This window comes from Bison bison, unplaced genomic scaffold, assembly GCF_000754665.1.
Source record: "Bison bison bison isolate TAMUID 2011002044 unplaced genomic scaffold, Bison_UMD1.0 scf7180017864118, whole genome shotgun sequence".
NCBI classification, from domain to species: Eukaryota; Metazoa; Chordata; class Mammalia; order Artiodactyla; family Bovidae; genus Bison; species Bison bison.
In genome coordinates, this window is record NW_011494690.1 from 3,468,546 (window position 1) to 3,495,573 (window position 27,028).

General features: G+C 36.9%; 1 protein-coding gene across 2 annotated transcripts in view; it reads right to left on the bottom strand.

Moving 5' to 3' along the window:
* Positions 1-27,028, bottom strand: part of DTWD1 (DTW domain containing 1) — a 33,729-nt gene that overhangs the window by 3,624 nt on the left and 3,077 nt on the right. Inside the window, exons 2-5 of one of the 2 annotated variants that reach the window (XR_825220.1) lie at positions 25,186-25,504; positions 20,935-21,078; positions 18,470-18,719; positions 10,183-11,588 (exon numbers count right to left, since the gene is read on the bottom strand). Coding sequence is in view for 1 of the 2 variants with exons in the window: in XM_010839520.1 (XP_010837822.1) it covers positions 11,341-11,588; positions 18,470-18,719; positions 20,935-21,078; positions 25,186-25,449 (906 nt within the window). In the remaining variant the exon portion in view is untranslated. Of the gene's footprint in view, positions 1-9,805; positions 11,589-18,469; positions 18,720-20,934; positions 21,079-25,185; positions 25,505-27,028 lie in introns of those variants that run through there. The other variant, XM_010839520.1, reaches the window with a different exon arrangement.

Sequence of the window (27,028 nt, forward strand, 5' to 3'; positions counted from 1 at the left end):
AGCACAAGTGGCACCTTAAGGGTTATTAGAAGTGATTTTAAGGGATAAGGGACACTTCTGCTTCCACTCCTTGGCTTCCAGATCTATATTTTTTTGTACTGAAGCATAGTGCCATATAAACATCTTTGATCCAATAATATAATACATTCTGGAGTATGGCACCTCACTCTTAAAGAGTATTGCTTCTGAACTGGTATTCAGCCATAGCGTCAGCAGGTTGCTCCAAGGCTCTATCAGGCTGGCAGTTTCTGGGTGGTAAGATATGTGACATTATCAGTGGATACTGGTCTACTCCTGCACTTCCTTTTTAGAAAAATAGGTCCCCTAATTTGGTATGACATTATGTGAGATCCCATGCTAGTGAATCTAATAAACACTCAGATGCTGGTACTGACTGAGGCTCTGTAGGCAGGAAAAGCAACCTCGTATCTGCAATATGTGATTATCCAGTGACAAGAAACAGGTGGTCACTCCAGGTTGGACGGGGCCCAACATAGCCAACTTGACACTTGGTCCCAAGGATCAGTGACATATTGGGGACTCAGCATTTCTTTCTATTGCTGGTAGGTTGCGCATTTGTCAGTAGGAGTTAAATCAGCATTGATCAGTTCATCCCACGCCCAGGCTTCACCCCTTCCCCAGTGGACACTCCATTCATGTGCTCAAATGCCAGCACCAATTGGCCAATGACTGGGGCAGAATGGATGATGCCAACTGAGCAATTTATTCATGTCTTCTTTATTGTTTAGTGCCCCTTCAATAGTGGAGGCACTCTGGTGAGTTCTACATGTGATATGAAGACCCTCACTGTTTATGCTCACACTCATTGCCAATATGTCCATCAACAGGCCTCTATTCCAGACTTCCTACAGTTGATCTTCCAGTATTTCTTCTCCCAGGACAATTACCAGTTCAGCCACTCAGGCTATTCCATTCCAGATAAGCTCTGTATGCAACTAAGGGGACCCACTTTCTATAAAGCATCAGTGGTATCTAGCCACCCAATTCTGTTATTCTTCAACCTCTGAGTTCCTTCATGAGTCTCAAATACCTGATACCCTGCACTCACTAGTTCATTCTCTTCCACAGGTAAACCCTCTCATTTTACTAGTTGTAAAAGTTGCCACCTTGAGCCAGGGGTTCCTTATGTTCCTTCCACGTGCCACACGTGATGGAGTCCTCACTGGCAGCTTATACCACCCTTGGGATCAACTGTTACAGTTGGGTTCTCTGAAGATCCTGAGATGGAATTTGGGCTACAGGTGTTTATCAGAGAACACTTGTCAAGGGAAGGGGAAGAAGCGGATTCAGCCAAGGAGGAAGCTCTAGAGTGAGTTTTGCCTGACACAATGTGGTGCATTAGGCTGAAATGGCAAGGCTTTTACATCCCCACTTAGTGCTTAGTCCTCAGATCTAGGGAAGGTATAATCTCAGGTACAGTGTCTTCTATAGCTGCTGCAGGTGAAGTGCTGAGAGCTAGAGAATCTCTTTCCTCCACACTCCCTGCAGCTCATCAAAGGGTCTTTCCTGGAAGGGGATCCCCCTTATCTCATGCATCCCCATAGCCACCAGAGTCTAATCCATCTGCAAATCACATTTGCTTCTAATTTCAAGATATATCCAGGATCTGACCATCTCTTACCACTCTCCTTTTACAATTGTTCTTGTCTAAGCAAATACCATCTTTCACATAGACTGCTGCTGCTAAGTCACTTCAGTCGTGTCCAACTCTGTGTGACCCCATAGACAGCAGCCCAACAGGCTCCCCCGTCCCTGGGATTCTCCAGGCAAGAACACTGGAGTGGGTTGCCATTTCCTTCTCCAATGCATGAAAGTGAAAAGTGAAAGTGAAGTCGTGTCTGACCCTCAGCCACTCCATGGACTGCCGTCTTCAGGCTCCTCCGTCCATGGGATTTTCCAGGCAAGAGTACTGGAGTGGGGTGCCATTGCCTTCTCTGTCACATAGACTACTGAAACAGTATTCTAATTAATCTTCCAATTTAGCTTCTTACCCTCTTATAGTCTGTTTTTCACAAAGGAATCAGAAATAAATCTTGTTACTCCTTTGCTTAAATCCTCCAGTGGCTTCACATCTCCCTCAGAGTAAAACCAAACATCTACCATGGTCTCCAAGGCACTAAAGATGTGTTCCCTTATCCCCACCCCACTATGATCCTGTTCTACCTTGTTCCCTTATTCCAGCTAAACTGGCCTCCTTGCTATTTCTCAAACATGCCCAGCATGTTGCTGACTCAGGACCGCTGCACATACTTGTTCCCTCTCCTCAGAATGCTACTCTTTGTGTTATCTGCATGACTTGCTTTCTCCCTTCATTTAGGTCTCTGGCTTTACCTTGAGATTTTCCCACACAACTCTATTTAAAATAGCATCCCTTTCCTACATCAGCCACTGTTTGTCTCTTACTCTGCTTTACTTTCCTTCTTAGCATGTATTAATACGTGCTAGGCACTGACATGCTACATCCACTACCTAGACAAGAACACAGCACATAGTGGACAACCAAGAATTTGTGTTGAGTGGAAGAATCCTGGAACTTTTCTTTGCTGCTTTTTTGATGCTCTCTCCTCCCTTTTGGTTTGGTTTCTTTCTCCATTCTGCTGGCAAACATCCTCCAGTATCTTGCTAAGCATCTTTATCTCAAAAAGGATATATGTGAGGTAAGTTTTTTGAGATGTTGTCTATCTTTATTGTATACTCACACTTCATCGATTATATGACTGGAAACAGAACCCAAATCATTTTCACTAGAGTTCTGAGTGATACTCTAGAGTTCTAGTCATCATCCCAATGTCTTCTACTTTCCAATATTTGTTAAGAAGTCCTCTGACACCATGCTTCTTGACCTTTGTAAGACCTGACTTTTCTCTTTGAAAACTATGGTTATTTTCTTTGTATCTGTGGTGTTCTGCAATTCCTTGATGTTAAGCCTTAGTTTTTGCCTTTTTAAATTCTAAAAACCTGTGTCTTCCAGTTTTAGGGATTAAAAGAAAACTTGCCCCTTAAGATTCTCATTCTCTCTGTACTCTTAGATAAAGGACCTCATGGAGTAGTCCTTATTTTTTTTTCCTCCTCTTTTCCATTTCTTTGCCTTTCTGGGAGATCTCCTTAAGTGGAAAAAATAAACTCCATTCTTACTTTAGAAATGACATTTAGAAAGAAGACCAAAACAAAGAGTTGCTTTTTGACTAGCTATTCACTCATTTTAGCAGCAGAATTACTGAATAAAGACAATGAGGTTACAGACACTAAATTAATCTGCCAAGTATTTAGTGTGAAAATTACAGCACAGGTAAAGGAGATTTTTTTCTCCATCAAACATAATATTCTATAATAAATATGTGATGAGATGAATACTATTTACTATAACTACATATAAAATAAGATTGTGGCTGTCAGACTCTCAAGGTGATGACATAGAAACATGGTTAAAACCACATCAAAAATAAACTCAGAATGGATTAAAGACCTAAGTGTGAGGCCAGAAACTATAAAACTCCTAGAGGAAAACACACGCAGAACACACTCTGACATAAATCACAGCAAGATCCTCTATGACCCACCTCCCAGAGTAATGGAAATAAAATCAAAAATAAACAAATGGGACCTAATTAAACTTAAAAAGCTTTTACACAATGAAGGAAACTATATGCAAGGTGAAAAGACAGCCTTCAAAATGGGAGAAAATAACAGGAAATGAAACAATTGACAAAGAATTAATCTCCAAAATATATAAGCAACTCATGCAGCTCAATACCAAAAAAACAAACAATCTAATCAAAAAGTGGGCAAAAGACCTAAACAGACATTTCTCCAAAGAAGAAATACAGATGACTAATAAACACTTGAAAAGATGCTCAACATCACTCATTATTCAGTTCAGTTCAGTTCAGTCACTCAGTCGTGTCCGACTCTTTGCGACCCCATGAATCACAGCACGCCAGGCCTCCCTGTCCATCACCAGCTCCCAGAGTTCACTCAGACTCACGTCCATCGAGTCAGTGAGGCCATCCAGCCATCTCATCCTCTGTCGTCCCCTTCTCCTCCTGCCCCCAATCCCTCCCAGCATCAGAGTCTTTTCCAATGAGTCAACTCACTCATTATTAGAGAAATGCAAATCAAAACCACAGTGAGGTATCATCTCACGCCAGTCAGAATGGCCATCATCAAAAAGTCCACAGACAATAAAAGCTGGAGAGGGTGTGGAGAAAAGGGAACCCTCTTACACTGTTGGTGGGAATGTAAACTGGTACAGCCACTATGGAGAACAATGTGGAGATTCCTTAAAAAACTGAGTCTAGATCTGCCACACAATCCAGCAATCCCATTGCTGGGCATACACCCTGAGGAAACCAGAATTGAAAGAGACACATGTACCCCAATGTTCACTGAAGCAGTGTTTACAATAGCTAGGACAAGGAAGCAACCTAGATGTCCATCAACAGATGAATGGAAAAGGAAGTTAAGGTACATATACACAATGGAATATTACTCAGCTGTTGGGGGCCGCATTAGGCATTACTGACAAAATAGAGGCACAGCCCCAACTCCCTCTTTTTGTCCCGCAGGCATGGACCTGGGATGAAGGAGTTAGGCCTTGTAATTCTGACTTGTTTTTTCCTCTCCTCAGCTGAGTTGACTGAAAAGAATATTAAGGTGCTTATTGTTCTTGAGAGGAGCATGAGACGGCACAAAGCCTTCTGCAGCTGTGCTCAAAGAATAATTCATAAAGTTTATCATTGACATTTGTTCAAGGGCTTTTGCAAAAGAGTGTTCCAGGATAAGTATGTAGGCTGCAGCTTGAGGCCATGGGAGGGATTGCTATCTGAAGCCTATTTGTGAGGAAAGTGTTTATGGCAAAGGAGTTTGCTGAATTTAGGGCTTAGGAATAATTAAAATAGTTAGAAACTAAAGATTTAAGGAATGTTGTAATGTTAGCATATTCTACTATAGCTTATAGAGATTAGGAACTTTAGAGATATTAATAGCTAGAAGCCCTTTTTAAGAAATAGTGAGCTTAGGATACTAGGGGCAACAGGATTTAGAAAGATAAGAAATAAACTGAGGAATGTGGTATGCAGCCCAAACATTAGCATGAGTTACAGTGTATTCACAAGGACACATGAGAAGAAGTAGAGAAGAAAATCGCTGAGGCAGGAACTCCTTTTGAGGGGCAACAATGATTTATGGAGACAAAAAATCTGGGTCAGGGGGAACTGAAAATGTCAAACCTCTGAGCTAATGCTTTTGTAAAAGTATAAAAGAGAATCTTAAGCTTGAAACAAATAGGCAATCCAAGAAAACTGACAGGCTGCCTCGTTTCTTGCCGACACCACCCATCTCTTCAGGTTGATTCCCTGGCTGCTGGAGCTGGACTCTGGCACTCAGCTATAAAAAAAATGCATCTGAGTCAGTTCTAATAGGTGGATGAACCTGGAGCCTATTATACAGAGTGAAGTAAGTCAGAAAGAGAAAGACAAATACTGTATATTAACGCATATATATGAAATATAGAAAGACAGTACCAACAATCCTACATGCAGGGTAGGTAGCAAAGGAGACACAGATGTAAAGAACAGACTTTTGGACTCAGTGGGAGAAGGCAAGGGTGGGATAATTTGAGAACAGCATTGAAACATGTACATTACCATAGGTAAAACAGATGACCAGTCCAAGTTCAATGCATGAAACAGGGCAGCCAAAGCCAGTGCTCTGGGACAACCCAGAGGGATAGGGTAGAGAGGGAAAGGGGAGGGGGGTTTCAGGATGGGGGGGACATATGTATATCTGGGTCCGATTCATGTTGATGTATATAAAACACTATCATAATACTGTAATTATCCTCCATTTAAAAGAAAGAAAATTTATTTACAATATTGTGGTTTTTGCCATACATTGACATGAATCAGCCATGGGTATACATGTTTCCCCCCATCTCAAACCCCCATCCCACCTCCCTCCCCACCCCATCCCTCTGGGTTGTCCCAGTGCACTGACTTTGACTGCCCTGTTTCATGCATTGAGCTTGGACTGGTCACCTATTTTACATATGGTAACATACATGTTTCTATGCTATTCTCTCAAATCTTTATTCTCTCAAGTCTAAAAAAAAGAAACATGGTTAAAAACAATGTGGAGTAGCGCTTTGGTCCATCTCAGCAACCCCACTAAAAACTCAACATGAATATGCAGTGTCCGTGTAAATTAATAGATTAGGTGTATGAACAGACTCATTCCACCTAGCTAATAATCTTTCTTTTTTGTGAATTTATGGTAACTGGTATATACAAATAATCCCTAACTTTCTCCTTAACAACAAATGGTTGTTGTTAAGTATACACACTATCAGTAAATGTCTTTCCCTTCAAGGTTTTTATTAAATACAATGTAACAGGTAGCCTATAGTTTCAATTGCCACTTTAAACTAAGGTTGGACTTTTACTTGGAATTTACAATTTTCTATTCATTATGTCATATTTTGTCCTCCAACTCTTGTATTGACTTTTTACTTCAGCAAGCACATTTTTAATTTACAGAATCTTGTCTATTGCTGGTTCTTTTTCACACTATCCCATTCATGTCCTGTGAATACAATGTACTTTTTTTTTTTTTTAAGATATTTAGTTTTCCTTTCATTCTCTGTTTCCTTTGGATTCCTCCCCTCCTTGTTAACTGGGCCCCTCTTTCTAATTTGGAGGCTTTCACTAAGTGTTATTGATTAGTGGTGATTTTTGGCTGGTGGTCTTCATTGCAGGCTTACTAAGAGTTTGGCCAAACTCTTCACTAAGGGTCTTCTGTCAGCATTTGGAGGCAAAAATTTGGTAAAATTATCACTAGCAGTAACAGAAGACAGAAAATGTACCTAATTCACTCATGGCATCAAGTGAGACTTAGAAGCAGAATTTTGAAAGAATAAGCTGGCTGCTATGAACTGCAATTTATAAGGTATTCTAACAGAAAGACGAATTCAAACATAAGGAAGTGGCTATACAAATATTACTAAAAGGGAATATAGAGTCTAGGCTGGAAAATGAAACTGTTTTCACCAAATCAAATGCTGAATCATTAAATATAGCTTTAGGACAAAGACCAAATTCAGGGTATTGCCATCACCATGGTCTCAAGGTAAAAAAATCGCTTGCCACTGCAGTAGATGCGGGTCCAATCCCTAGGAAGATCCCTCAGAATAGGGAATGGCAATCCATTCCAGTATTTTTGCTGGGAAAATCCAGTGGACAGAGGAGCATGGAATGCTACAGTCCACGTGGCTACAATCAGACATAACTGAGTGACTGAGCACACATGCATACACATGGGAAAGACAAGTAAAGGGTGTAACTATACACTCATTTTGTACAACCTCTGAAGGGATTAAAGAGATGCCTTTCAACTGAAATCAAAGGGCTACTAGAAAGATTAAGGAAATCAGAAGACTGCTATGTTCAATACATGCACATTTCTACAAACTAAGCTGTGAGTACTTGGAGCATCTCAGGCTGAACTAGTTAATGAATGTTTCTGTAATCCACTTCCACTGAAGTTTTCTAGACCTTCACCCCCCAGCAGACCCCATATTTGGGAGAACCCCAATTACTTTATTAAACCTCTTCATTCATGCAATACTTTAATCTGCTTTCCTCATCACCTGGCTTCTCTAGAAAAGAGAGCCTGAGGCACAAATTAAATCTATTACTTTATTAGAAGAGGCAATCCAGGCTGGTCAGAGTAAAGATGTAAGGCTAACAAGGACTGGAAGCAAATGCAAATTGATAAACCAAACAGTATTTCATTTCTGGTTCATGATTTAAGTCATGAAGAGACATTGCTGATATTTTGGCCAGTGCAGTTGCTTAGCTACATGGTACATACTCTGGGCAAGAGGGTGAAAAACTGTGTCTCAAAATAGTCCACGAAAAAGGATAGGAATTTGTGTAACAGCTTCTTCTAGTGCATTGATCCAAGTCTTGCAGACAACTGGCTCTCCCAGATTGCATCATCTAACCCTTTTGACAATCACTGGGGGTAACCCTGTGGCATGATGCTTCCTTGAGTCCAGACGTGTTCGGATGGGCCAGAGATTCTGAGCATGTGGCTAGCTGAGGCAGAGCAATCACTCCAGCCTGCTAGTACACAGTGTCACTATATAGGGTGATAGCTATGGCAAGGTAGTTGGTGGCCTAGGAAACAGTGAGGCCAAGAAGGTGAGAAGCCACTTGAGAAAGATGTGTCAGATACTATATTCAAAGATGAGATATCTATTGCTGTAAATACATAATGCTGTAAAATAATAGCTATAAAGTTTCAGAGGCATAACAATGGACATCCCTTGCTTACACATCTATAATTGGATAGGTGTCAGGTTCTACTGATCTTGGCTGGGATGGTTCACATACCTGTGGGTTGACTGGCTACTAGCCAGTCTAAGACTGGATTCAGGTAGGGTGACCAGGGTAATTTGGCTCTGCTTCATGCATGTCTCACCCTCTAGGAAGCTAAGCCAGACATGTACGTGCTTTTGGCGACAGCAGTAGCACAAAAGTGGGAATACACTAGATGTTTGGAAACACATACGGGCCAGAAAGTACTTGAGAACGCACTTCAAAGGAAGATGAAAAAAACTCCATGAATACAGGGAGGAGTAAAGAATTAGGGTGGCTTTTACAGTCCCTCAGACCAAAGAAAAACAAGACAAGTATAGACAATTCATTGTTCAACAGGTACTATTATTGTTTGGGGGTTAGAATTTAAGATTTTTCTGGATTTAGCTATAAATTAGGCTCTTATGGAGTATGTGGGCTGTCTTTCTTAAGACAGCTATAAGGAGCAAAAGAGTTTTTTTCCCTTCTCCCTTTTAACAATTATATTTTGTCAAATGGCAAAAGATTTTGGCTCGGGAAAGCTCAAATTTAGCCCAGAGAAATCCAACTTTGGCCCTGCTTAAATCAATTCAGGCCTTCCTCTGTTCCCAGGGCCAAGTCCTAAGCATGAAGAAATCCATTTTAATTCCATTCTTGTAAAATAACTGCTAGTCAGTTATTGCTTATTAACTAATAGGCAAGTCAGATAGTTTATTTGGCTAAGACTATTGGGGCCAATAATGTTCAAACTTTATATAAGCCACATTCCTTTTAATGAAGAGTGTAATAAAATGGTGACCTCACTGACCCAATCATAAGTCCCAGATTCTAGACAGGATTCTGCCACTAACTAGTTGTGTGATCCTATGGACAAGTTACTTAATCTCATTAGGCCTCAACTGCCACAGATAAATTAATTAGGGACTGCTCTAAATTACAATGTTTCAAAAGATCTATGTTCACAGTATGTTAGTAGGCACTCCTTATTCAAAAAAAGTTTAAGAAATACTAACTTGAAGTTCAAAATGTTTATTGCAGGACTTTTCAGCACTTTCATGCTGTGCCTTTTGAATCTCTAAGAGGGGGATATAAAGTGCAGCAAACAAATTTTACCTGCAACTTTTTTTTTTTTTCCCATAAAACACATGTCCCACTGAGTGTACTTCAGCAAATGTATTACTATTTCTAGCACTCACGTGGGTGAAATCTAATAGTCAATATCCTATAAAGAGGACAACTTCAAGTGGGGACTTTTGAGAAAAATACCTCCCTTGTGGCTCAGTGGTAAAGAATTCATCCACCAGTACAGAAGCTGCAGGAGATGAAGGTTCAATCCCTGGGTCAGGAAGATTCCCTTGGAGAAGGAAACGGCAACCCACTCTATTTCTGTCTGGGAAATCCCATGGACAAGGAAGCCTAACGGGCTACAGTCTGTGGTGCTGGAAAAGAGTCAGATACAACTTAGTGACTGAACAGCATACAAAAATCACTATTTACAAAGGTACAGGCAGAGTTTAGGAAAACCAAGGTGTAAATGACCTACTTTCGGGCTAGAACACCTAGGAGACCTTACTACATAAATGAAAAGGGGTAAAAGGAGGAAGCATGGGTCTGAAATGAACTGGAATAACTGCTGGGAAAAGGATGCCTGGTAAGATGACCTTCAGGAAAGGGACACAGCCACCCATGGTGACCTGGCAGCAAAGCAGCCAAGGAGATAAACAACACAATTTCATTTTCAACTTTCAACCTATTGCTGGTCCTGTTTGCTGATCCCAACCAAAAGCCAATGGACAAGGGGACCTACCTCACAGAGCAAAGAGCAGAATGGGAAGACTGAAAGGCAGATCCAGAGGGCAAATAGAAGGTATTCAGCACAGTAGGGCTCCATTCACAAGCAGCTAGATTAGATGATTAAATGATGTCCTCAGGACTCAAGTCTTTTTATCTCTCCACTGTTTCTTTTGCTGGCTTCATTCTAAGGCAAAGTTTTGCCACCTGCAGCAGAGATGTCACCAGTAGCTCTAGGGTTATATACATCATGCTTAGTTCACAATTTCATAAAACAAAAAGAATAAACACATGTATAGCACTTACTATATGCCAGGTGCTACTGAAAGCCCCATAGATACATTCACTCAGCTAAACCTCAGTATCATCCTAAAATACCTACCGTATTACTGGTCTCTTCAGTAATCAAGAAACTGACAAGTGACTGGTAGGTGGAAAATGAAAACTGAGATTTAGATTTAGATAGTCTAGCCCTAGAGTCTGTAGTCTAGCTCTAGAGGCCATGCTTTTAACCAATGAACCATACTGCTTTAAGAAAAACAGTCCCTACTTCCTTGAACATTCATATTACTTATCAAAAAGGAAACATGTACTTATCCTGGATCAATCACTAGGCATTTTGCTTGCTAACCTGGGTCATATGTCCATCCCAAAGACAGGATGTGATTATTAACAATTCCTCCTTAAAAAAGATGCAGATTAAAAAAAAAAAAAAAAAGTCCATCACAGGCAATATGGACTTAAAAGAAACAGCCCTATGGACTGGAGCTACAATTCTAGTTCTGCCCAGGTTTGCCATCAACCTTGAGCAAATTACTTGAGGAGATTCTGTGAGTATAGGTGGAAAGATATGAAGATCTCTAAAGAAATATCTAATTACATCACATAGATATAAAATAACATATTATTATATTAAAATATAGTAATAAAATTTAGATCTGCCAAACTTGAGCAAGTGACTTCTGAAATGAATTTTTCGGTCAACACTATCTCTGAAAATTCCCTTAGAAATATCTTCATTTTAAAAAATATGAAGTAAAATAAATAAAACCTTACTTTTTCAAGTGGTCTTACCGACATTACACATGAATATTTCCTAGGAATAAACAAAGCACAATTATAATTTTATTGATTTTAGCAAAATAAAATTACATAAGTAACTTTTTTGAAAAAACTAATGGGTAAGTTTTCTTGTTTCCTTGTCTCCAGGGCACTTGGCATTCTTTATCAACTGGTGCATAAAAGAGTAGAAAAATAAAAGATTATCATATTGTCCTTTGTATTTCTCTTTTAATATATCAGTATGATAGTCTACCAAAAAGTAGTAAATGGCTTCAATTGTGGAAAGGAAGGTATCTGGCTTTCCTTTTTGATGGCGCCAAAAGCAAGTTTTTCTTGTTTTCAACTCAACTTGTAGCAACCCTGCCAAAAACAAATAAGAAATATGTAGGTATTTCTTGTTAACCACAGAGTATGGTACAATAATGATTTCCCTTAATTATTTTAAGGATTCTTTTTTTAGACTTCTTCAATCCCAATTCCAAACAGGGTATTTTCTCAAATGTATTAAGATATATACAGAAGCAATACAAAACACAGGATGAAATATTATCCATGACAGTTATCTATAAGTCTCAGACCTTACACCAATGGGTTACAAGTGGTTAACATTTAAGATGGTCATCTCTGTCATCTATTTACCAATGTCTTTTTCCACTTTAACCTGTGACAGGACTAAGTTCACCAATTTTCAGAAGAGTTTCATTTCCTTGATAAATTGACATTTTTAAGACATCATTCATTCTGAAACTCACTGAGACCAGATCGGCAGGTTAACGGTTCTTAATACTGTTAAAGCTACTGGATGATCACTTTTTGGCTCTCTCTTCATGTATAGAGTATCTAGAGCTGTTTCATTAGCTGCCACATCTGTGTTTCAGAGCCTTGGGGACACAGTCAGCTAATGCTGTGCTCCTAAATATTTAAAGCGGAAATGACTCATGAAATCTTACAATAGTACTCTCATCTTTTGGGCTTCCCTTGTGGCTCAGCTGGTAAAGAACCTGCCTGCAATGTGGGAGACCTGGGTTCGATCCCTGGTTTAGGAAGATCCCCTGGAGAAGGGAAAGGCTCTACACCAGTATTCTGGCCTAGAGAATTCCATGAATTGTACAGTCCATGAGGTCACAGAGAGACGGACATGACTAAGCCACTTTCACTTTCACTCTCATCTCTTACAACTCAGATGTCAACAAACTCAGAAGGCTTTTAGCACCTTAGACCAACACTCAGACTCACAATAAAATTTGCTTTTAAAAAATCATATTTTATTCTAAATCAATACTCACAGCAAATATAAACTGACTAAACCTGCCATTTAAAAGACAATGATCAACAGAATATAACACAATAGGAATGACCTCCACAAGGCTTCCGTTCAATACTGCACTCAAGGTCTTAGTTAACACAATACTACAAAAACAATAAATTAATTACATGCATAATAATTGAAAAGGGAAAAACACAATTGACATCTGTTGTTGTTGTTCAGTTGCTAAGTTGTGCCTTACTCTTTGTGACCCCATGGACTGCAGCATGCCAGGCTTCTCTGTCATTCACTATCTCATGGGGTTTGCTCAAATTCATGTTCATTGAGTTGATGATGCCATCCAACCATCTCATCCTCCGCTGCCCCCTTCTCCTTTTGCCCTCAATCTTTCCCAGCATCAGAATCTTTACCAATAAGTCGGCTCTTCGCATGAGGTGGCCAAGGTATTGGAACTTCAGCTTCAGTATCAGTAACTCCAACGCATATTCAGGATTGATTTCCTTTATTATTAGGATTATTATTAGGATTGACTGTTTTGATCTCCTTGCAGTCCAAGGGAATCTCAAAAGTCTCCAGCACCACAATTCAAAAGCATCGATTCTTTGGCACTCAGTCTTCTTTATGGTCCAACTCTCACATCCGAACATGACTACTAGAAAAATCATAGCTTTGACTATATGGACCTTTGTTGGCAAAGTGATGTCTCTGCTTTTTAATATGCTGTCTAGGTTTATCATAGCTTTCCTTTCAAGAAGCAAGCATCTTTTGGATCACAGCCTTGTCATGGTGAAATATATAGAAAGATTTTTAAAAGGAAAAAAAGTGCTAAAACATGAAAGATGGATAAATTCCACACTAAGAATTTCAGTTCTTCAAAAGATACCATAAAGAAATTAAGAAGATGAGTCAGAGACTGCATGAAGATATTTCAAAACATAAGTATATATATTCTAGAATATATAAAGAATTCCTACAAATCAATAAGAAAAACAAAACACTAGAAAAATGGACATAGATATTTCACAGAACAGGATTGCTGCTGCTGCTGCTAAGTCGCTTCAGTCGTGTCCGACTCTGTTCGACCCCACAGAGGGCAGCCCACCAAGCTCCCCCGTCCCTGGGATTCTCCAGGCAAGAATACTGGAATGGGTTGCCATCTCCTTCTCCAATGCATGAAAGTGAAAAGTCAAAGTGAAGTCGCTCAGTCGTGTCCGACTCTTAGTGACCTCATGGACTGCAGCCCACCAGGCTCCTCCGTCCATGGGATTTTCCCGGCAAGAGTACTGTACGGCCAAATAAGCAAACAAAATGATGCTCAACCCAATTAGTCATTAGTGAAAGGTAAATTATGACTACAACCAGATACCATATTATACCCACTCTATTGGCAAGTATCCAACATTTGACGACACAATGGTAGGAGGCATTATGAACTGATAGGAATTCTTGCACATTAATGATGGGAGTATAAACTTGCATACCCACACTTTGGAAAATAGTTGGCATCGTCCTGTAAGACTGAACACTCTTATACATAACAAAACAGCAATTCCAGTTCTAGGTATGTTTCCTAGAGGAAGCTTGCACATGTGCAAGAATGTTCATAGTAGCACTGTGTGTAATAGTAGCACATTGTAGTGCTGTAGCAAAAACCAGAAATAAATTGTTTCATCAACAGAAGACTGAATAAACCTCAGTATATTCACACAATCATACATTCACAGTAGTGAAAATGAGTAAACAATAGCTACAATCTTAGAAACAAAATGGCGAGTTTAAAATTTGAGTCCTGAGAAAACTACAAGTCAAAAAAAAAAAGCAAAACTAATAATCTAAAAAAAGCAAATCTTTTTTTAATTGAAAGTATGTTGTACAATATAAGTTACAAGTATACAACATGGCGATTCATAATTTTTAAAGGTTATACCCCATTTATGCTGCTGCTACTGCTGCTAAGTCGCTTCAGTTGTGTCCGACTCTGTGTGACCCCATATACAGCAGCCCATGAGGCTCCCCTGTCCCTGGGATTCTCCAGGCAAGAACACTGGAGTGGGTTGCCATTTCCTTCTCCAATGCAGGAAAGTGAAAAGTGAAAGTGAAGTCGCTCAGTCCTGTCCGACTCTTAGTGACCCCATGGACTGCAGCCTACCAGGCTCCTCCGTCCCTGGGATTTTCCAGGCAAGAGTGCTAGAGTGGGGTGCCATTGCCTTCTCCAACCCCATTTATAGTTATTATAAAATATTTGCTGTATTCCCTGTGCCATACAATACATCTTTATAGCTTACTTTATAGTTTGTCCCTTTTACTTTCCTACCCCTATATTGCCCCTCCTTCACTGGTATCCAGCAGCTTGTTCTTTACATCAGTGAGTCTGCATCTCTTTTACTATATCCTTGTATTTTTTTAGATTTCACATATAACTGGTATCATACAATATTTGTCTTTCCATTATGTCACTTAGCATAATGCCCTTCAAGTCCATCCGTGTTACTGCAAATGGCAAGATTTCATTCTTTTTTAATGGCTGAGTAGTATTCTATTGTGTGTATGTTTGTATATGTGTACCACGTATGTTTTCCTCTAGGAGTTTTCTAGTATCTGTCTTACATTTATGTCTTTAATCCATTTTGAGTTTATTATTGTATATGGTATTAGAGAATATTTTAATTTCACTCTTTTACATGCAGCCGTTCAGTTTTCCCAGCACCACTTATCGAAGTGAGATGAATGCTAGTTTTAGTAATTTGGACTCCTTCCCCAACAAAAAGATACCATCCTTCCCCAATGCATTCCCCTAAGCCTTTCAATGATGAATCTTCAAGAACATTATGCCACTCTTCACTTGCAGGCTTACATTTCATGATTAAATTAGGCACTCAAACTTCAAATGTTTTGTTTTGAGAGCAGTAAAACATTCACAGCTATTTCTCTGTAAAGTTTGGCAAAAGAGTATGTTACATTGTTAAGAGGATTCGTAATCTCAGCATTCATAATAAGAGAAACAGAAACATTCTAATACAGTACATTTGAGGGTTTAAATAGAAATTTAGAGTTAGTTGTTCAGCTTAATCCCATCAAATGATAAAACGTTTTAAAACCTAACGGCAATGATTTATAACAAACAAGGGTTGTTTCTTGTGGAAGTAACTTGGCTTATCTGGAAACTGGTATTTCACACACATATAGAGATAATAAATATGCTGAGCCCTAAACAGTTCCTGTGGTGCAATGAGGAGTCAAGAAGGGACAGGGGTTGAAGTAGGACATGCAGAAAAAAATGACTCTAGAAATCTGTTTATTTCATGATTTTGAAGGAATTAAGAAATCCATTTAAAATTCTGATGTAGCACAGAACTGAAATATATGATACTTTCTATGTGATCTGAGAATGAATAACAGAAGACTTTTGTCCAAATGTGATTTGAAGCCTTAAGCACAAAGGCTTAACAGATTTAAATTGTACCTCAATAATCCCCTTTATAATTTTTTTCAAGTGTTAATACCACTTGTGTCCTTCATTCGATCCTTTCCATTACCATATAAGGTACTTTAAAGAAAATGGCTCAGGAAAAATCTTCAAACTGGGTAACGTGCAACTGTAACTATTCAAGGGAATATGGCAGGCAATACTCCAAAGAGCAGGGTTTTAGGGTTTCATCAATCAAACATTAGCAATAAGATTACAAATCTTATTCTGTCGTCTTTTTGCAGTCACTCTCCATATATACACCCTTCCCAAACACAGAAACACACAAGAACAGAAACACACAAGAACACAAACACACCATTTCTTTGTCTCTGTCTATCTTTCTCACACACATACACCCAATCAGAGAGAAGCAGAATGACAAAGAAATCTTACTAACATGTATGTTTTGAAGGGGTATAAACTATATAAATTAAGTGAGTTAAATCTAGTATTGTCATTCACTTAAGCTTGAGACTAATTAACACAAGATTCCAAAAAGTGCCATACACTTTCTTTTCTACATGATGTACATTTTTAATAACTGCCCAGGAGAAGCTCTTCCAGTTTGAAACTGATTTGGAAACTGCTTAAAACCAACTGGGTAACTTTCCTGCTCTCTAATCATATATGGTATACAAATAAAACCACCAAAGAGCCAGAAATAAACCCAAAGCTTTTAAAAAAAACTACTGAGAAAGCCTAAAGAACTGAGTAAGGAACAAGCGAACAAGACAGGTAATATTCTTCATATTACTAGTTGTGTTATTTGGGCAAGTAAAGCAACTCTTTAAACCATTAATTATTAGAAACTAAGCTTTTCATTCTAAAGAAATATATACAAACAAAAAAAAGAAAGAAATGTTAAATCTGAATTGGAACTATTCATGTGAACTCAATACATAGCTATTTATTTTTCTTGGCTCTGTCCACTGAAGCAATGATATACAAGCAGTAATAAATGTATCAGATCTTGGTTTCTAATAACATTCCCCATTAAAAGAACCATAGTTCCTTCAAACAATTAATTCTAGGTCCGGGGCAGGAAAAAAGTACAAGTGAACTTGGGACAGCTTGTTGTACCAGAAAGACTAAAGAGGCCATGCCACAAAGGACCTGAATGTTCCCAATGGCAAAATTTTAGACAATGTGGGCATCAAAAAGAATACAATCATGATAGATTATAATATACTGAATGAAAAGGAAATCCGTAAGACCACAATGATCCCAAAAAGAGGTGGTGGGAGAGGCAGGAAAAAGGAGAGAAAAAAAGAAAAGCTCATCTTTACATAAGAATGCCAGCAAACAAATGTAGAGGAAATAATAACATTAAAATTTCATCATTTTGTAATCCTTAATGTAATTACTGATTTAGGCAATAGTCTGTCAGCAATGCAAGAGACCAGATTCAAACCCTGGGTCGGGAAGACCCCCTGGAGAAGGGAATGGCTACCCACTCCAGTATTCTTGCCTGAAGAACTCCATGGACAGAGGAGCCTGGTGGCCACAGTCCATGGGGTCATAGAGTCGGGCACAACTGAGCAACTAACACACACACACACATCAATAAATACTAAAACCACTTTGTAAAAAGCAGTTGGGAAACAGTTCAGTGTCTTAAAAGTATTACCCCACAGATTACTAGTAATTTCAACAAAGAAAATAAACTTTATAATGGAGAGATCTGGCAATCACCACTTTAATCAAGGAATTAACGTTATCAGCAGTAATAGAAAAAGGTACACTATGTCCTCTTATTTGATGTATACAATTTTAGCTACGAATAGGGTAACTAATCACCTATTAAAGGTACACCATGTCCTCTTATTTGATGTATACAACTTTAGCTACGAATAGGGTAACTAATCACCTAAACAGCTTCATTTCTGAAAGGGAATGCTACTATTAATTATATCAAAACAACATATATAAAGTACAATTTTTGTAGACAACCATGGATTTATCCTTATCTGAAGTATCCTTACAAAAATATTTAAACTGAATCTAATATTAAAACCAGCAGACAACTGACCTGTCCTCGTCACACAAGCCCAAGTCATAAAATGCAAAAACAGGGAACTGTTCTACATTAAAAGAGACTAAAGAGACATAATAACCAAATGGAATCTGAGTTCACATGCTGTATCAGAGGCAAAAGCCTACAAGAGATATTTTTGGGTCAATTAGGGAAATGTAAATTTGGACTAAAGATTATAGAACTTTTGCTAACTTTCTTATAGTGATAATGGTATAGCAATTACGCCATTCTTAAGGATGTATACTTAGATATTTAAGGGTGATGTGCTGTAAAGCCTGCAACTTACTTTCAAATGGTTCAACCAAAAATATACATATCTAAGTACACACAGATACATATAATAGAGAAGAAAAAATAAAGCAAAGGTGGCAATGCAACTCTTCTTGAATGCATCAGTAGGTCTGAAGTTTGTGAAAGTTGGGAGAAGGAGAAGTCAAAAAAATAAATGCAACATTTTTATTCTTATTTACCTTGAAGTCTCTCATCAGTGAATATTTTGTTTGTTTGGTTCCAGGTGCTATCTATGAATACAATTTTTTTCAGTGTTGTGTCTTTGCACTTGCTGTCATTCAAATCCGGTTCTTCAGTTTTCTTGCGTTTAATGGATGGCTTATCAAGGTCATCATTTTTGCCTCTAATGCTATTTTGACTCTTTTTTTGTAGATGAAAAGAAATATCTTTTACTGAAACAGACTTAGGTCCAGGAAATACAAGTGCAACCTAAAGCAAAGAAGCTTACGTTAGTAGTGTGCTATGATCTTCAAAATTAATAAATTCAGACTTAAAACTTCAAGAGGAAAAACTATGTTGAGTATCTGAGAAAAAAGCATTAGGTTTTAGTATATGTGCCTCTTTAATACATATATGGTAAAGTTTTTGGTTCTTCCTTAGTAACCTATAATCATAATATACTACCAAGAAATACTTCTATACTTTAAAATAAGTTATTCACTTATTGATAGAAACCAGGTTAATTGTATCTTACATAAAAAAACTAAACTCTATAATGTTTCATAAGATAAAAGGCAAAGTATGGGGTACTTTGTAAAAGAACCATTGAAAAGTGCTTGATAATTAAATAGCATCTTCACCTATATAATAAGCAAAGAGAAAACAAATGATACAGCCAGTGCTGGTGAGGAAACAGTATGCTGCTGCTGCTATGTCACATCAGTCGTGTCCAACTCTGTGCGACCCCATAGACGGTAGCCCACCAGGCTCCCCCGTCCCTGGGATTCTCCAGGCAAGAACACTGGAGTGGGTTGCCATCTCCTTCTCCAATGCATGAAAGTGAAAAGTGAAAGTGAAGTTGCTTAGTTGTCTCTGACTCTGAGCAACCCCATGGACTGCAGCCTAGCAGGCTCCTCAATCCATGGGATTCTCCAGGCAAGAGTACTGGAGTAGGGTGCCATTGCCTTCTCTGGAGGAAACAGTGTAATAAGCTTTTAAAGCCATTACTGATGTCAAGTTTAAATAACGTAACTCTGTGAAAGCCATCTGGCAATATACGTCAAGAGTCCTGAAATATTCATACTCTCTAGCCAAATGAGATTTCAATTATGGAAATTTATCTTAATAATTCTAAACATACACACAATACCCAGAATATATGTTAAAGTATGTTTATTACAGTGAAAACTTTAAAAATCTGTTAAGGAACTACTCAGTGAATTATGGTACTTCCTTTCTTTCAGCATATTTTTACTGAGACCTTATATACTGTAGAACCTCCAAGGTATGAACAACTCCTAACACAAAGCAGGCACCCAGCAAATATTTGTTAAATGAATAAATGTTGATAGAATCATGGGTATTTATCCTCCATATTTTTCCGTATTTCCAAAGATTTTTGAGTGGAGATTATCATTTTTAATATGAAAAATAAATATTAAAATTTAAAATCTTAAATTTATAAACTTCAATGTTATAAGGTTTTTCAGACACTCACAATGCACACCTACCTTTCCCCCATACCCAACTAGCAAAGTTCAGGGCTTCTTAGTTTTCTTAGATTATAAGCACATCATGTCTTTTTATATTACCTAGCTACACTATGTTCTATGTAACTGACATGATATCTAGCTGATCAAAGAAGGAAATACAAATACATTCCTAGATCCCAAACTCAGATATCATTTACAAACACAACTTTCTATATAAATTCAACCAAAAATTACAATATATTGATAGGAAAGGAAAAACTTACCTAGTTTTTTCTTAAACAAATGAATGCATTGATTTTTTGTTTCTAGATTTACCATACCAACAAATGTTCTCCCAAGAGACCTAGAGGTGTTTATGTTTCTTTCAGAAGTATTCAAGGCCTAGTTTTTTGAGATCTATAGCAACATCACTTTTCAACAAGACCAGCTGTAAAGACCTGTTGTCACTAATGTGACCATTTCAACTAGGTGAAAATCCATTAAGAATCTAGAAATGAGCAAGGAAGGCCTCTCAGTAGCCAAAATAAATATCACAAAAGCCATGTACTAAAGCTTTTAATTTAGAAAGGATTTCTAAAAATCCTTCTAGCTTAGTCTTTCTTTTTTTCTTCTGGAGAAATTTCAACATTTGTAATTTGGTTTCTCAGTTTGTATCAAATTAGCGTTTTTATGTGTAGTGTATGAACAAGAATGGAAAAAGGAGAAAAGTAAAAGCAGGTCTAGTAATACTAGCAAAGAGTAAAAATTGGAAGAAATAACGCAAACTAGTAAAAGTGGAAAGACAGACTCAAAAAAGCCTAACATCTAGGATCATTTGCTCTTTTAAGATACTAATGAAGTAAACTGTATGTTGTTAAGGGCTACAGAAGGTTAACCCAAGACCATTAAATATTAAATTATGTTCAAATACGTTTAGAAAGGCAAGGGAGTTTAAAATTCATATTTAGATTCAATGTGAAAAGCTGTAAAAAAAAAAAAAATAAGCTGCCTACTTCATGGTCCTTTTCTTCATATTCTGGAATACACGGATATGTATAAATATTTACAAATTCAGGTGCTAAGAGTTTTGCATGTACAGCAGTGCTTTTGCCATCTGTTTCATTCGGATGTTTAATGATGTCAATCTTCAATGGTAGCTAAAATTTAGAGAAAAAAGAAAAATGAACAAAACAAATAGAAAATTCTAATTTTTATGTTATTAAAAATGGTCTTTAAAGCTTAAACAGCAAGCTCACACTAAGTTCCTATAAATACACTTATAGTTTGAAAGTCATACTTTTTTAGAACAGAATACTAAGACTAGTTAAGTCATAAAGCAAACACAAATTTATTTCTCAATACTGTTAATCATGTACTAGAACTATTTTCAACTCATTTAACAGACTCTTATAGCAATGTTCCAATGTCATATTCATTTGTCACATTGGACCGAGTCCTATTCCTTGCATTCAAATATCTGTGTCAAGAACATTTTACATAATTCCTATAAACTTTCAGGTCTGTTAATTTTATATTAAAAAGAAATATAAGCTCAGGCAAAAGTTTTAGGTCTAAAATTCAAGTTAAAATTTTGTTCCTCAAAACATCTTTTGAGGTCAAAGGTATTATCTTTTAATGTTAACATCATGATTCTCAGCATGTGAAATTAATTACTAATTGGAAAAAGAGTTAACAGAATGGTTCCAGGAGGTATACTCTATATAAAAAATAACTTTTCAAAATCATTTTGCCTATTTTCCTTAGTTTCATTATTTAATTACTATGAATTATGTCATATCTACATGCAAAAATAATAGTCTTGCAAATTTCTTGAGTTAGATTTTTCTATTATTTTGCTGACTTATTTGGTTTAGTTTTCTGTATAATGCTTGTATGAATCCTGCCTTCAGCCATGACTATGACAACAGAAGCCAAGTCATCTCTCTCCCATCATATGAGAAATTCTCTCTCTAGGACAGATTTTTCGCTGTAGAGTTCAAATGATTTATTTGTTATGGTAAGTACTGTTCCAGCTCCCAGCCCACACTAAAAGGCAACATTCTAGGTCTTTACTCTGGGGCAACAGCTATTTAGCCTGGAGTACAAAACTATCTTGTTTTTTTAGAACAGATTTATTAAAAAGATAGGATTGAAACAATAAACTGCACATATTTGAGGTGTACAATCAAATGAGTTTTAATATACGCTACACCTTTGACTTCATCACCACAATAAAGCTAATGAACATATCCATCATCCCCAAAAGTCTTCTTGTGTTTTCCTCCTTCCCCTTACCTCATCAACTCCCACCCACAGTCCTAGGCAACTACTGATCTATTACTATAGGTTAGTTGGCATTATGTGGAAAGAAGAAGCTATATATCCTAGAAGGGCCATAAACATCCCAGATAACATTGAAAACATTCCTAGTTTTCAATCCAGGCTTTCAAACCCGATGTCTCCTACCTTCTCACTTAGGCCTAGTGATCATTTATAATTTGAAGGCAACTGCTTCAAAACATCAAATCAACTTCGAGTGATAGAAAATTCACCATTTAAGTAGGCAGTTCACAAATGATTTTACATCAGTCTACCTCTGGCTGAATTCTACATCAGACTTTCTTCATGGAACTCAATCCCAGCTGATGCTACTCTACATTCCCTTTCCCCAGGGCCTTTCAGTAGCAGCTCAGCATTACCTTAGTCAGGGAAGGCAGGAAAGAAGAAAGGAAAAAAAAAAAAAAAAGAAAGCAGATCATGACAAAGTATTCTAATACTAATAAAACCAACTTTCTTATACAGCTGATGAATAGAGCTGAAAATTTCAAAGGCAATGACCAACATTTCTGATCAGTTGGCTATCTCTGAAGGACATCATTTAAATCAAGAATGCAGGACTGAAAGTTACTACTGTATTTCACAAATCATGAAACTAGCATATCATGGACTAACATTTACAAGTATAAAACAGTTATGTAATATCTGTGCTCAAGAAGTATTTTTGGAGCCAATCCAGGTATCTTTAGTTTCCCCTGAGTAAGCCTGAAAATTATACTATGAAAGCCCAGACACAGGTCAAGTCATGGAAATACAGAAATATATGTTTGTGCTCTAGTTCACACATTTTAAAAGAAGATATATCTTAAACAATGACAGGGTACAGAGTAATACTACTAAAGTTGACCAGACCCAGTTCAAGTAGAGATGTTTTGTTTTCAAACATTTAAAGACCATCAATCTGTTCTCTAACATCTGTATTTCCTATGAGAGATTTACCACAAAACTTTCTACCCATATTTATCAAAATACAATTAGCAGAAAACTCTAGCCTTTTTCCATGTGATTATCAACCTTCGCAAAGAGAATCTTTTCAATTCTAGTACTCTAATAAAGATGAAGCTTTTATCTGATGACCTTTTCTCGCCTTAAAAAAAAAAAAGACATTTGTCATGACTTTTAAAAAAAATTAATGAATTTGTCATGACATTAAAAAATTTTTCTTCTGCATTAAAAAGATATATATTAATGAATTTAATTCCTAGAGTAAAATTTATAGCTTGGGAGGTACTTATTCATTATGTTGTCATCTTCCCTTCCAAAGCAGGCTATCTAAAAGCAAATGCTGAACAATTTGTAAAAATAAAGTCAAAACTAGAAAATTTTTTAGATTTTTTTTATTACGTAGTAACACAAAATTTTATGTATGGTAATTAAAATAAAACACTTCAGAAAACTTTGCGCCATCCAGTAGGCCATTTAGAGTTGATCAAACTCTTGGTATAGTGTTTTAGCCATTTCATTAAAATAGTGGACATTCGGTCATGGATTTAAAAAACAATACTCAATTATTAAATTTCTACAAAAATATTAGCCCTATATTATTAACTTTTATTATTCCAATCACCAATCATTTTGAACAAAATATATCTTAAGATAAAACTTTCAATGGGATATTTTCTTTATGTGGCTATGATATAAACAAAAGATGAAATGATTCTGTTCATACCTCCAAAACTATACTTCAAAATGTAACATTCTTATATGAGAGATGGGGATAATGGGATAAGGGAGATAAAGGAGAAGGGGGCAGCAGAGGACGAGATGGTTAGATAGCATCACCAACTCAATGGACATGAATTTGAGCAAACTCCAGGAGATAGTAGAGGGCAGAGGAGCCTGGGGTGGCAAAAAGTCGAACAAGACTTAGTGACTGAACAACAATGCAGACTTTAGAAGAATTATTGTGCTCAAGCTCTTAGTTTTTCTGAGGTAACTATAAAGCTTACTGGATTCTATACTTATTTATTCTTGGCCAGTAAACTTTCCATTTTAGACCCCTAAGCAGATCATGGACTTGCCAAGGTAACATGTAAGCTAAAATGCAATTCAAGTAACAAAATACGAGTGTTTCAAAGTATTGTTCTTACCTGAAATTTAAATGAACCTTATCATCACATTAAACTTATTTTCTTATTGGCAAGTTCTAATGAATTCATGTGTAGAATTTGGTCTCTTTAAGGTCCTAATAGGCAGCAGTCAAATTTCATAAACCATTTAACTTAAAGTTTGAGTCACTGTTAGACAAGTTAACATATACGTAACTAAGTCTTTGATTACAGAGACATGATGGTCTACAGACCGTTTATCTATACAAAAGTAGTCTTGATAGGCAACAAAAAGTATAAGGTAAGCAATCAATTCAAATCAACTTGTTTAAATCTGGCGTTAAATCACGGTAACACAGCCCAATGAGCAGGCCTTAGTCTTTTCAATTTCAGTTTAGTTTTGGTCACTGACATGTGCTCCATCTCCACATATAGAATGAGGCTAAACTCACAATTCTGCCTAAGCAAATATCAACCCTACTTCCTTCAGAATATGTTTTCTTCTCAAGGGCAGTCCAAGGCCCTGAGGTGGTTTTTGAAGCTCCTTCATGCAGCCTGTAAACTTGTCTCTTGTAGTTTTCATGTTTATACCACATTTTTTCTATGCTGTAAATGAATTATAATCATTTATTTTAAAAGGTAACTGATTTCATTAAAAACAACAGTATTCATCTCATATGCAAGTGTTTCAGCAATGTATGTCTCTTTTTCTAGAAACAAGGGGGGAAAAATAGGTTTACAGGTCTATAGGATTAAACTTTCTAATTAATTTTCATAATGATGTTATTTATCAAGCTTATCAGTTATATTAGAGTAGGGATATACCAGATGTGTTTTTAAAATCAATTCTACTTTCAAATAATTAAATTTCTCACCAACCTTCACATGTGGTATCTGTTCAACAGGTACATTTTCAACTGGGACGTAACATGTATAGCAGTAGAACATTCTTGAACCACCACACTTGAGACATTTTGATCTTCCATTTTGCTGAGCATTTTTAAGAACGTCTTGAGATGCTAAGCATAAGTTTTGAAGAGGATCTTCTGCAGCTATGCATGTAGTTTGTGACTGCTGTATTTCCACAAATTTTGAAGTGTCTTCTTCCCTTTCTTTGAGAAATACAGGTGTATTGAGAGACATTTTTCATTCAAATCAAAGTTTAACTTTTATTTCTAAAACACATATTGTAGATGCACTAGAAAAAAAAAGTGGGGGGGGCAAAATAAAAAACAAAACATTTCACTCACTGTTTAATTCACAACTGTGTGCAGACTTTAGTATTTACTAACAAATGTTAATAAGTTTTTAAACCACTAGATTAGCACGCTTTAAGATATAATATTAAAAAGCAATAAACTAAAAAAAATTACCCTTCAAAGCTGCTGCTGCTGCTACTAAGTTGCTTCAGTCGTGTCCGACTCTGTGCGACCCCACAGACGGCAGCCCACCAGGCTCCCCCATCCCTGGGATTCTCCAGGGTAGACCCTTTAAAGCTAGTCCCTCCATAAAAATAGGTAGGTTGTCTCCCAGCAAAATGATTTCAAATATAAAGTTTAGGTACAAACACTTTACTTCTCAGTGACTGTTTTTGCTCCAGAAACAGTACTTTTGCTCTATATTAGGAATGTAATGTTTTTATGTTAGTATCAGCCAGGAATGTATTCAACCCTGCAAGCTCTGACTTTCACTTGTTATTATATGACATCAAATTACACTCTGACATGACATCAATTCTCAGTCTGAACCTTGAAAAAAATACAAGGTGAAATCAGTAAAATTTAGTTGGTTATATTCTAAAAGATGTAATTCTCTCCAACATAAATTAAAACACACATAAAAATATAACTAAACATCCATTAAAATGAGAGGCATCCACTACCAATTATAATTTTTTAAATTATAATTTTTTAAATATCTCAAAATATGAAACATATGACTATAAAAATATAAAGGCATATACATAAAGATTAAAGTGTAATCTTATAAATGTTAAAATTTTACAGAGTAACATCAGTGTTCACCCATTCTAAGAATTCATATTGCTTTCAAAAATATACACCATTCAGTCTTCAGGTCTAGAGATAAAATAGTAAAATGGCTTTCTCATTTAAATATTTCGTGCAAAGGAGGATAATGGTTGCCAAAACTGTTGTTCAAATACTTTGTAAGTACAATATGCTTAGAGGGAAAAAGAGACTGGGGCCCTCTTAATTTGATATGCATTCCAGAGCTGTAAAATGATTCTCATAACCTAAAGCCTTATGGTATTGTGGTGTTTAACTATGAGACTCCAGGCACTTCAAGAACAAACACTGAGAGGAGAAATGCTGTGACAGAAACAGGGAACTTTTTGTGGTTTCCCAAAATGAAAGTGAACAAAGAGTCCAGTGGAACATAATACACAATATAATTTACTAACAAGAAGTTAGTGATACTAATTTAATCAGTCATTAGGAGTTTTTTAGAGATTGTAAATGCCAGGGAACTTGGGACCCAATAAAGAAAGGCAAAGAAAAAAGATGTTGGTCATTGAAGGAAAAGTAAAATACACTTGCCAAATTTATCCAAGGGGAAAGCCAAAATACAATAAATATTTTTGATGTGTACTGATTAGGTAAGGGTTTACATTTTGGGTTGCTAGGACAAAGTGATATTTAAAAATGATTGTCCCATCCCTCCTCTTGCCTCATGAATGGAAAACATTATGTAACCTCTACTC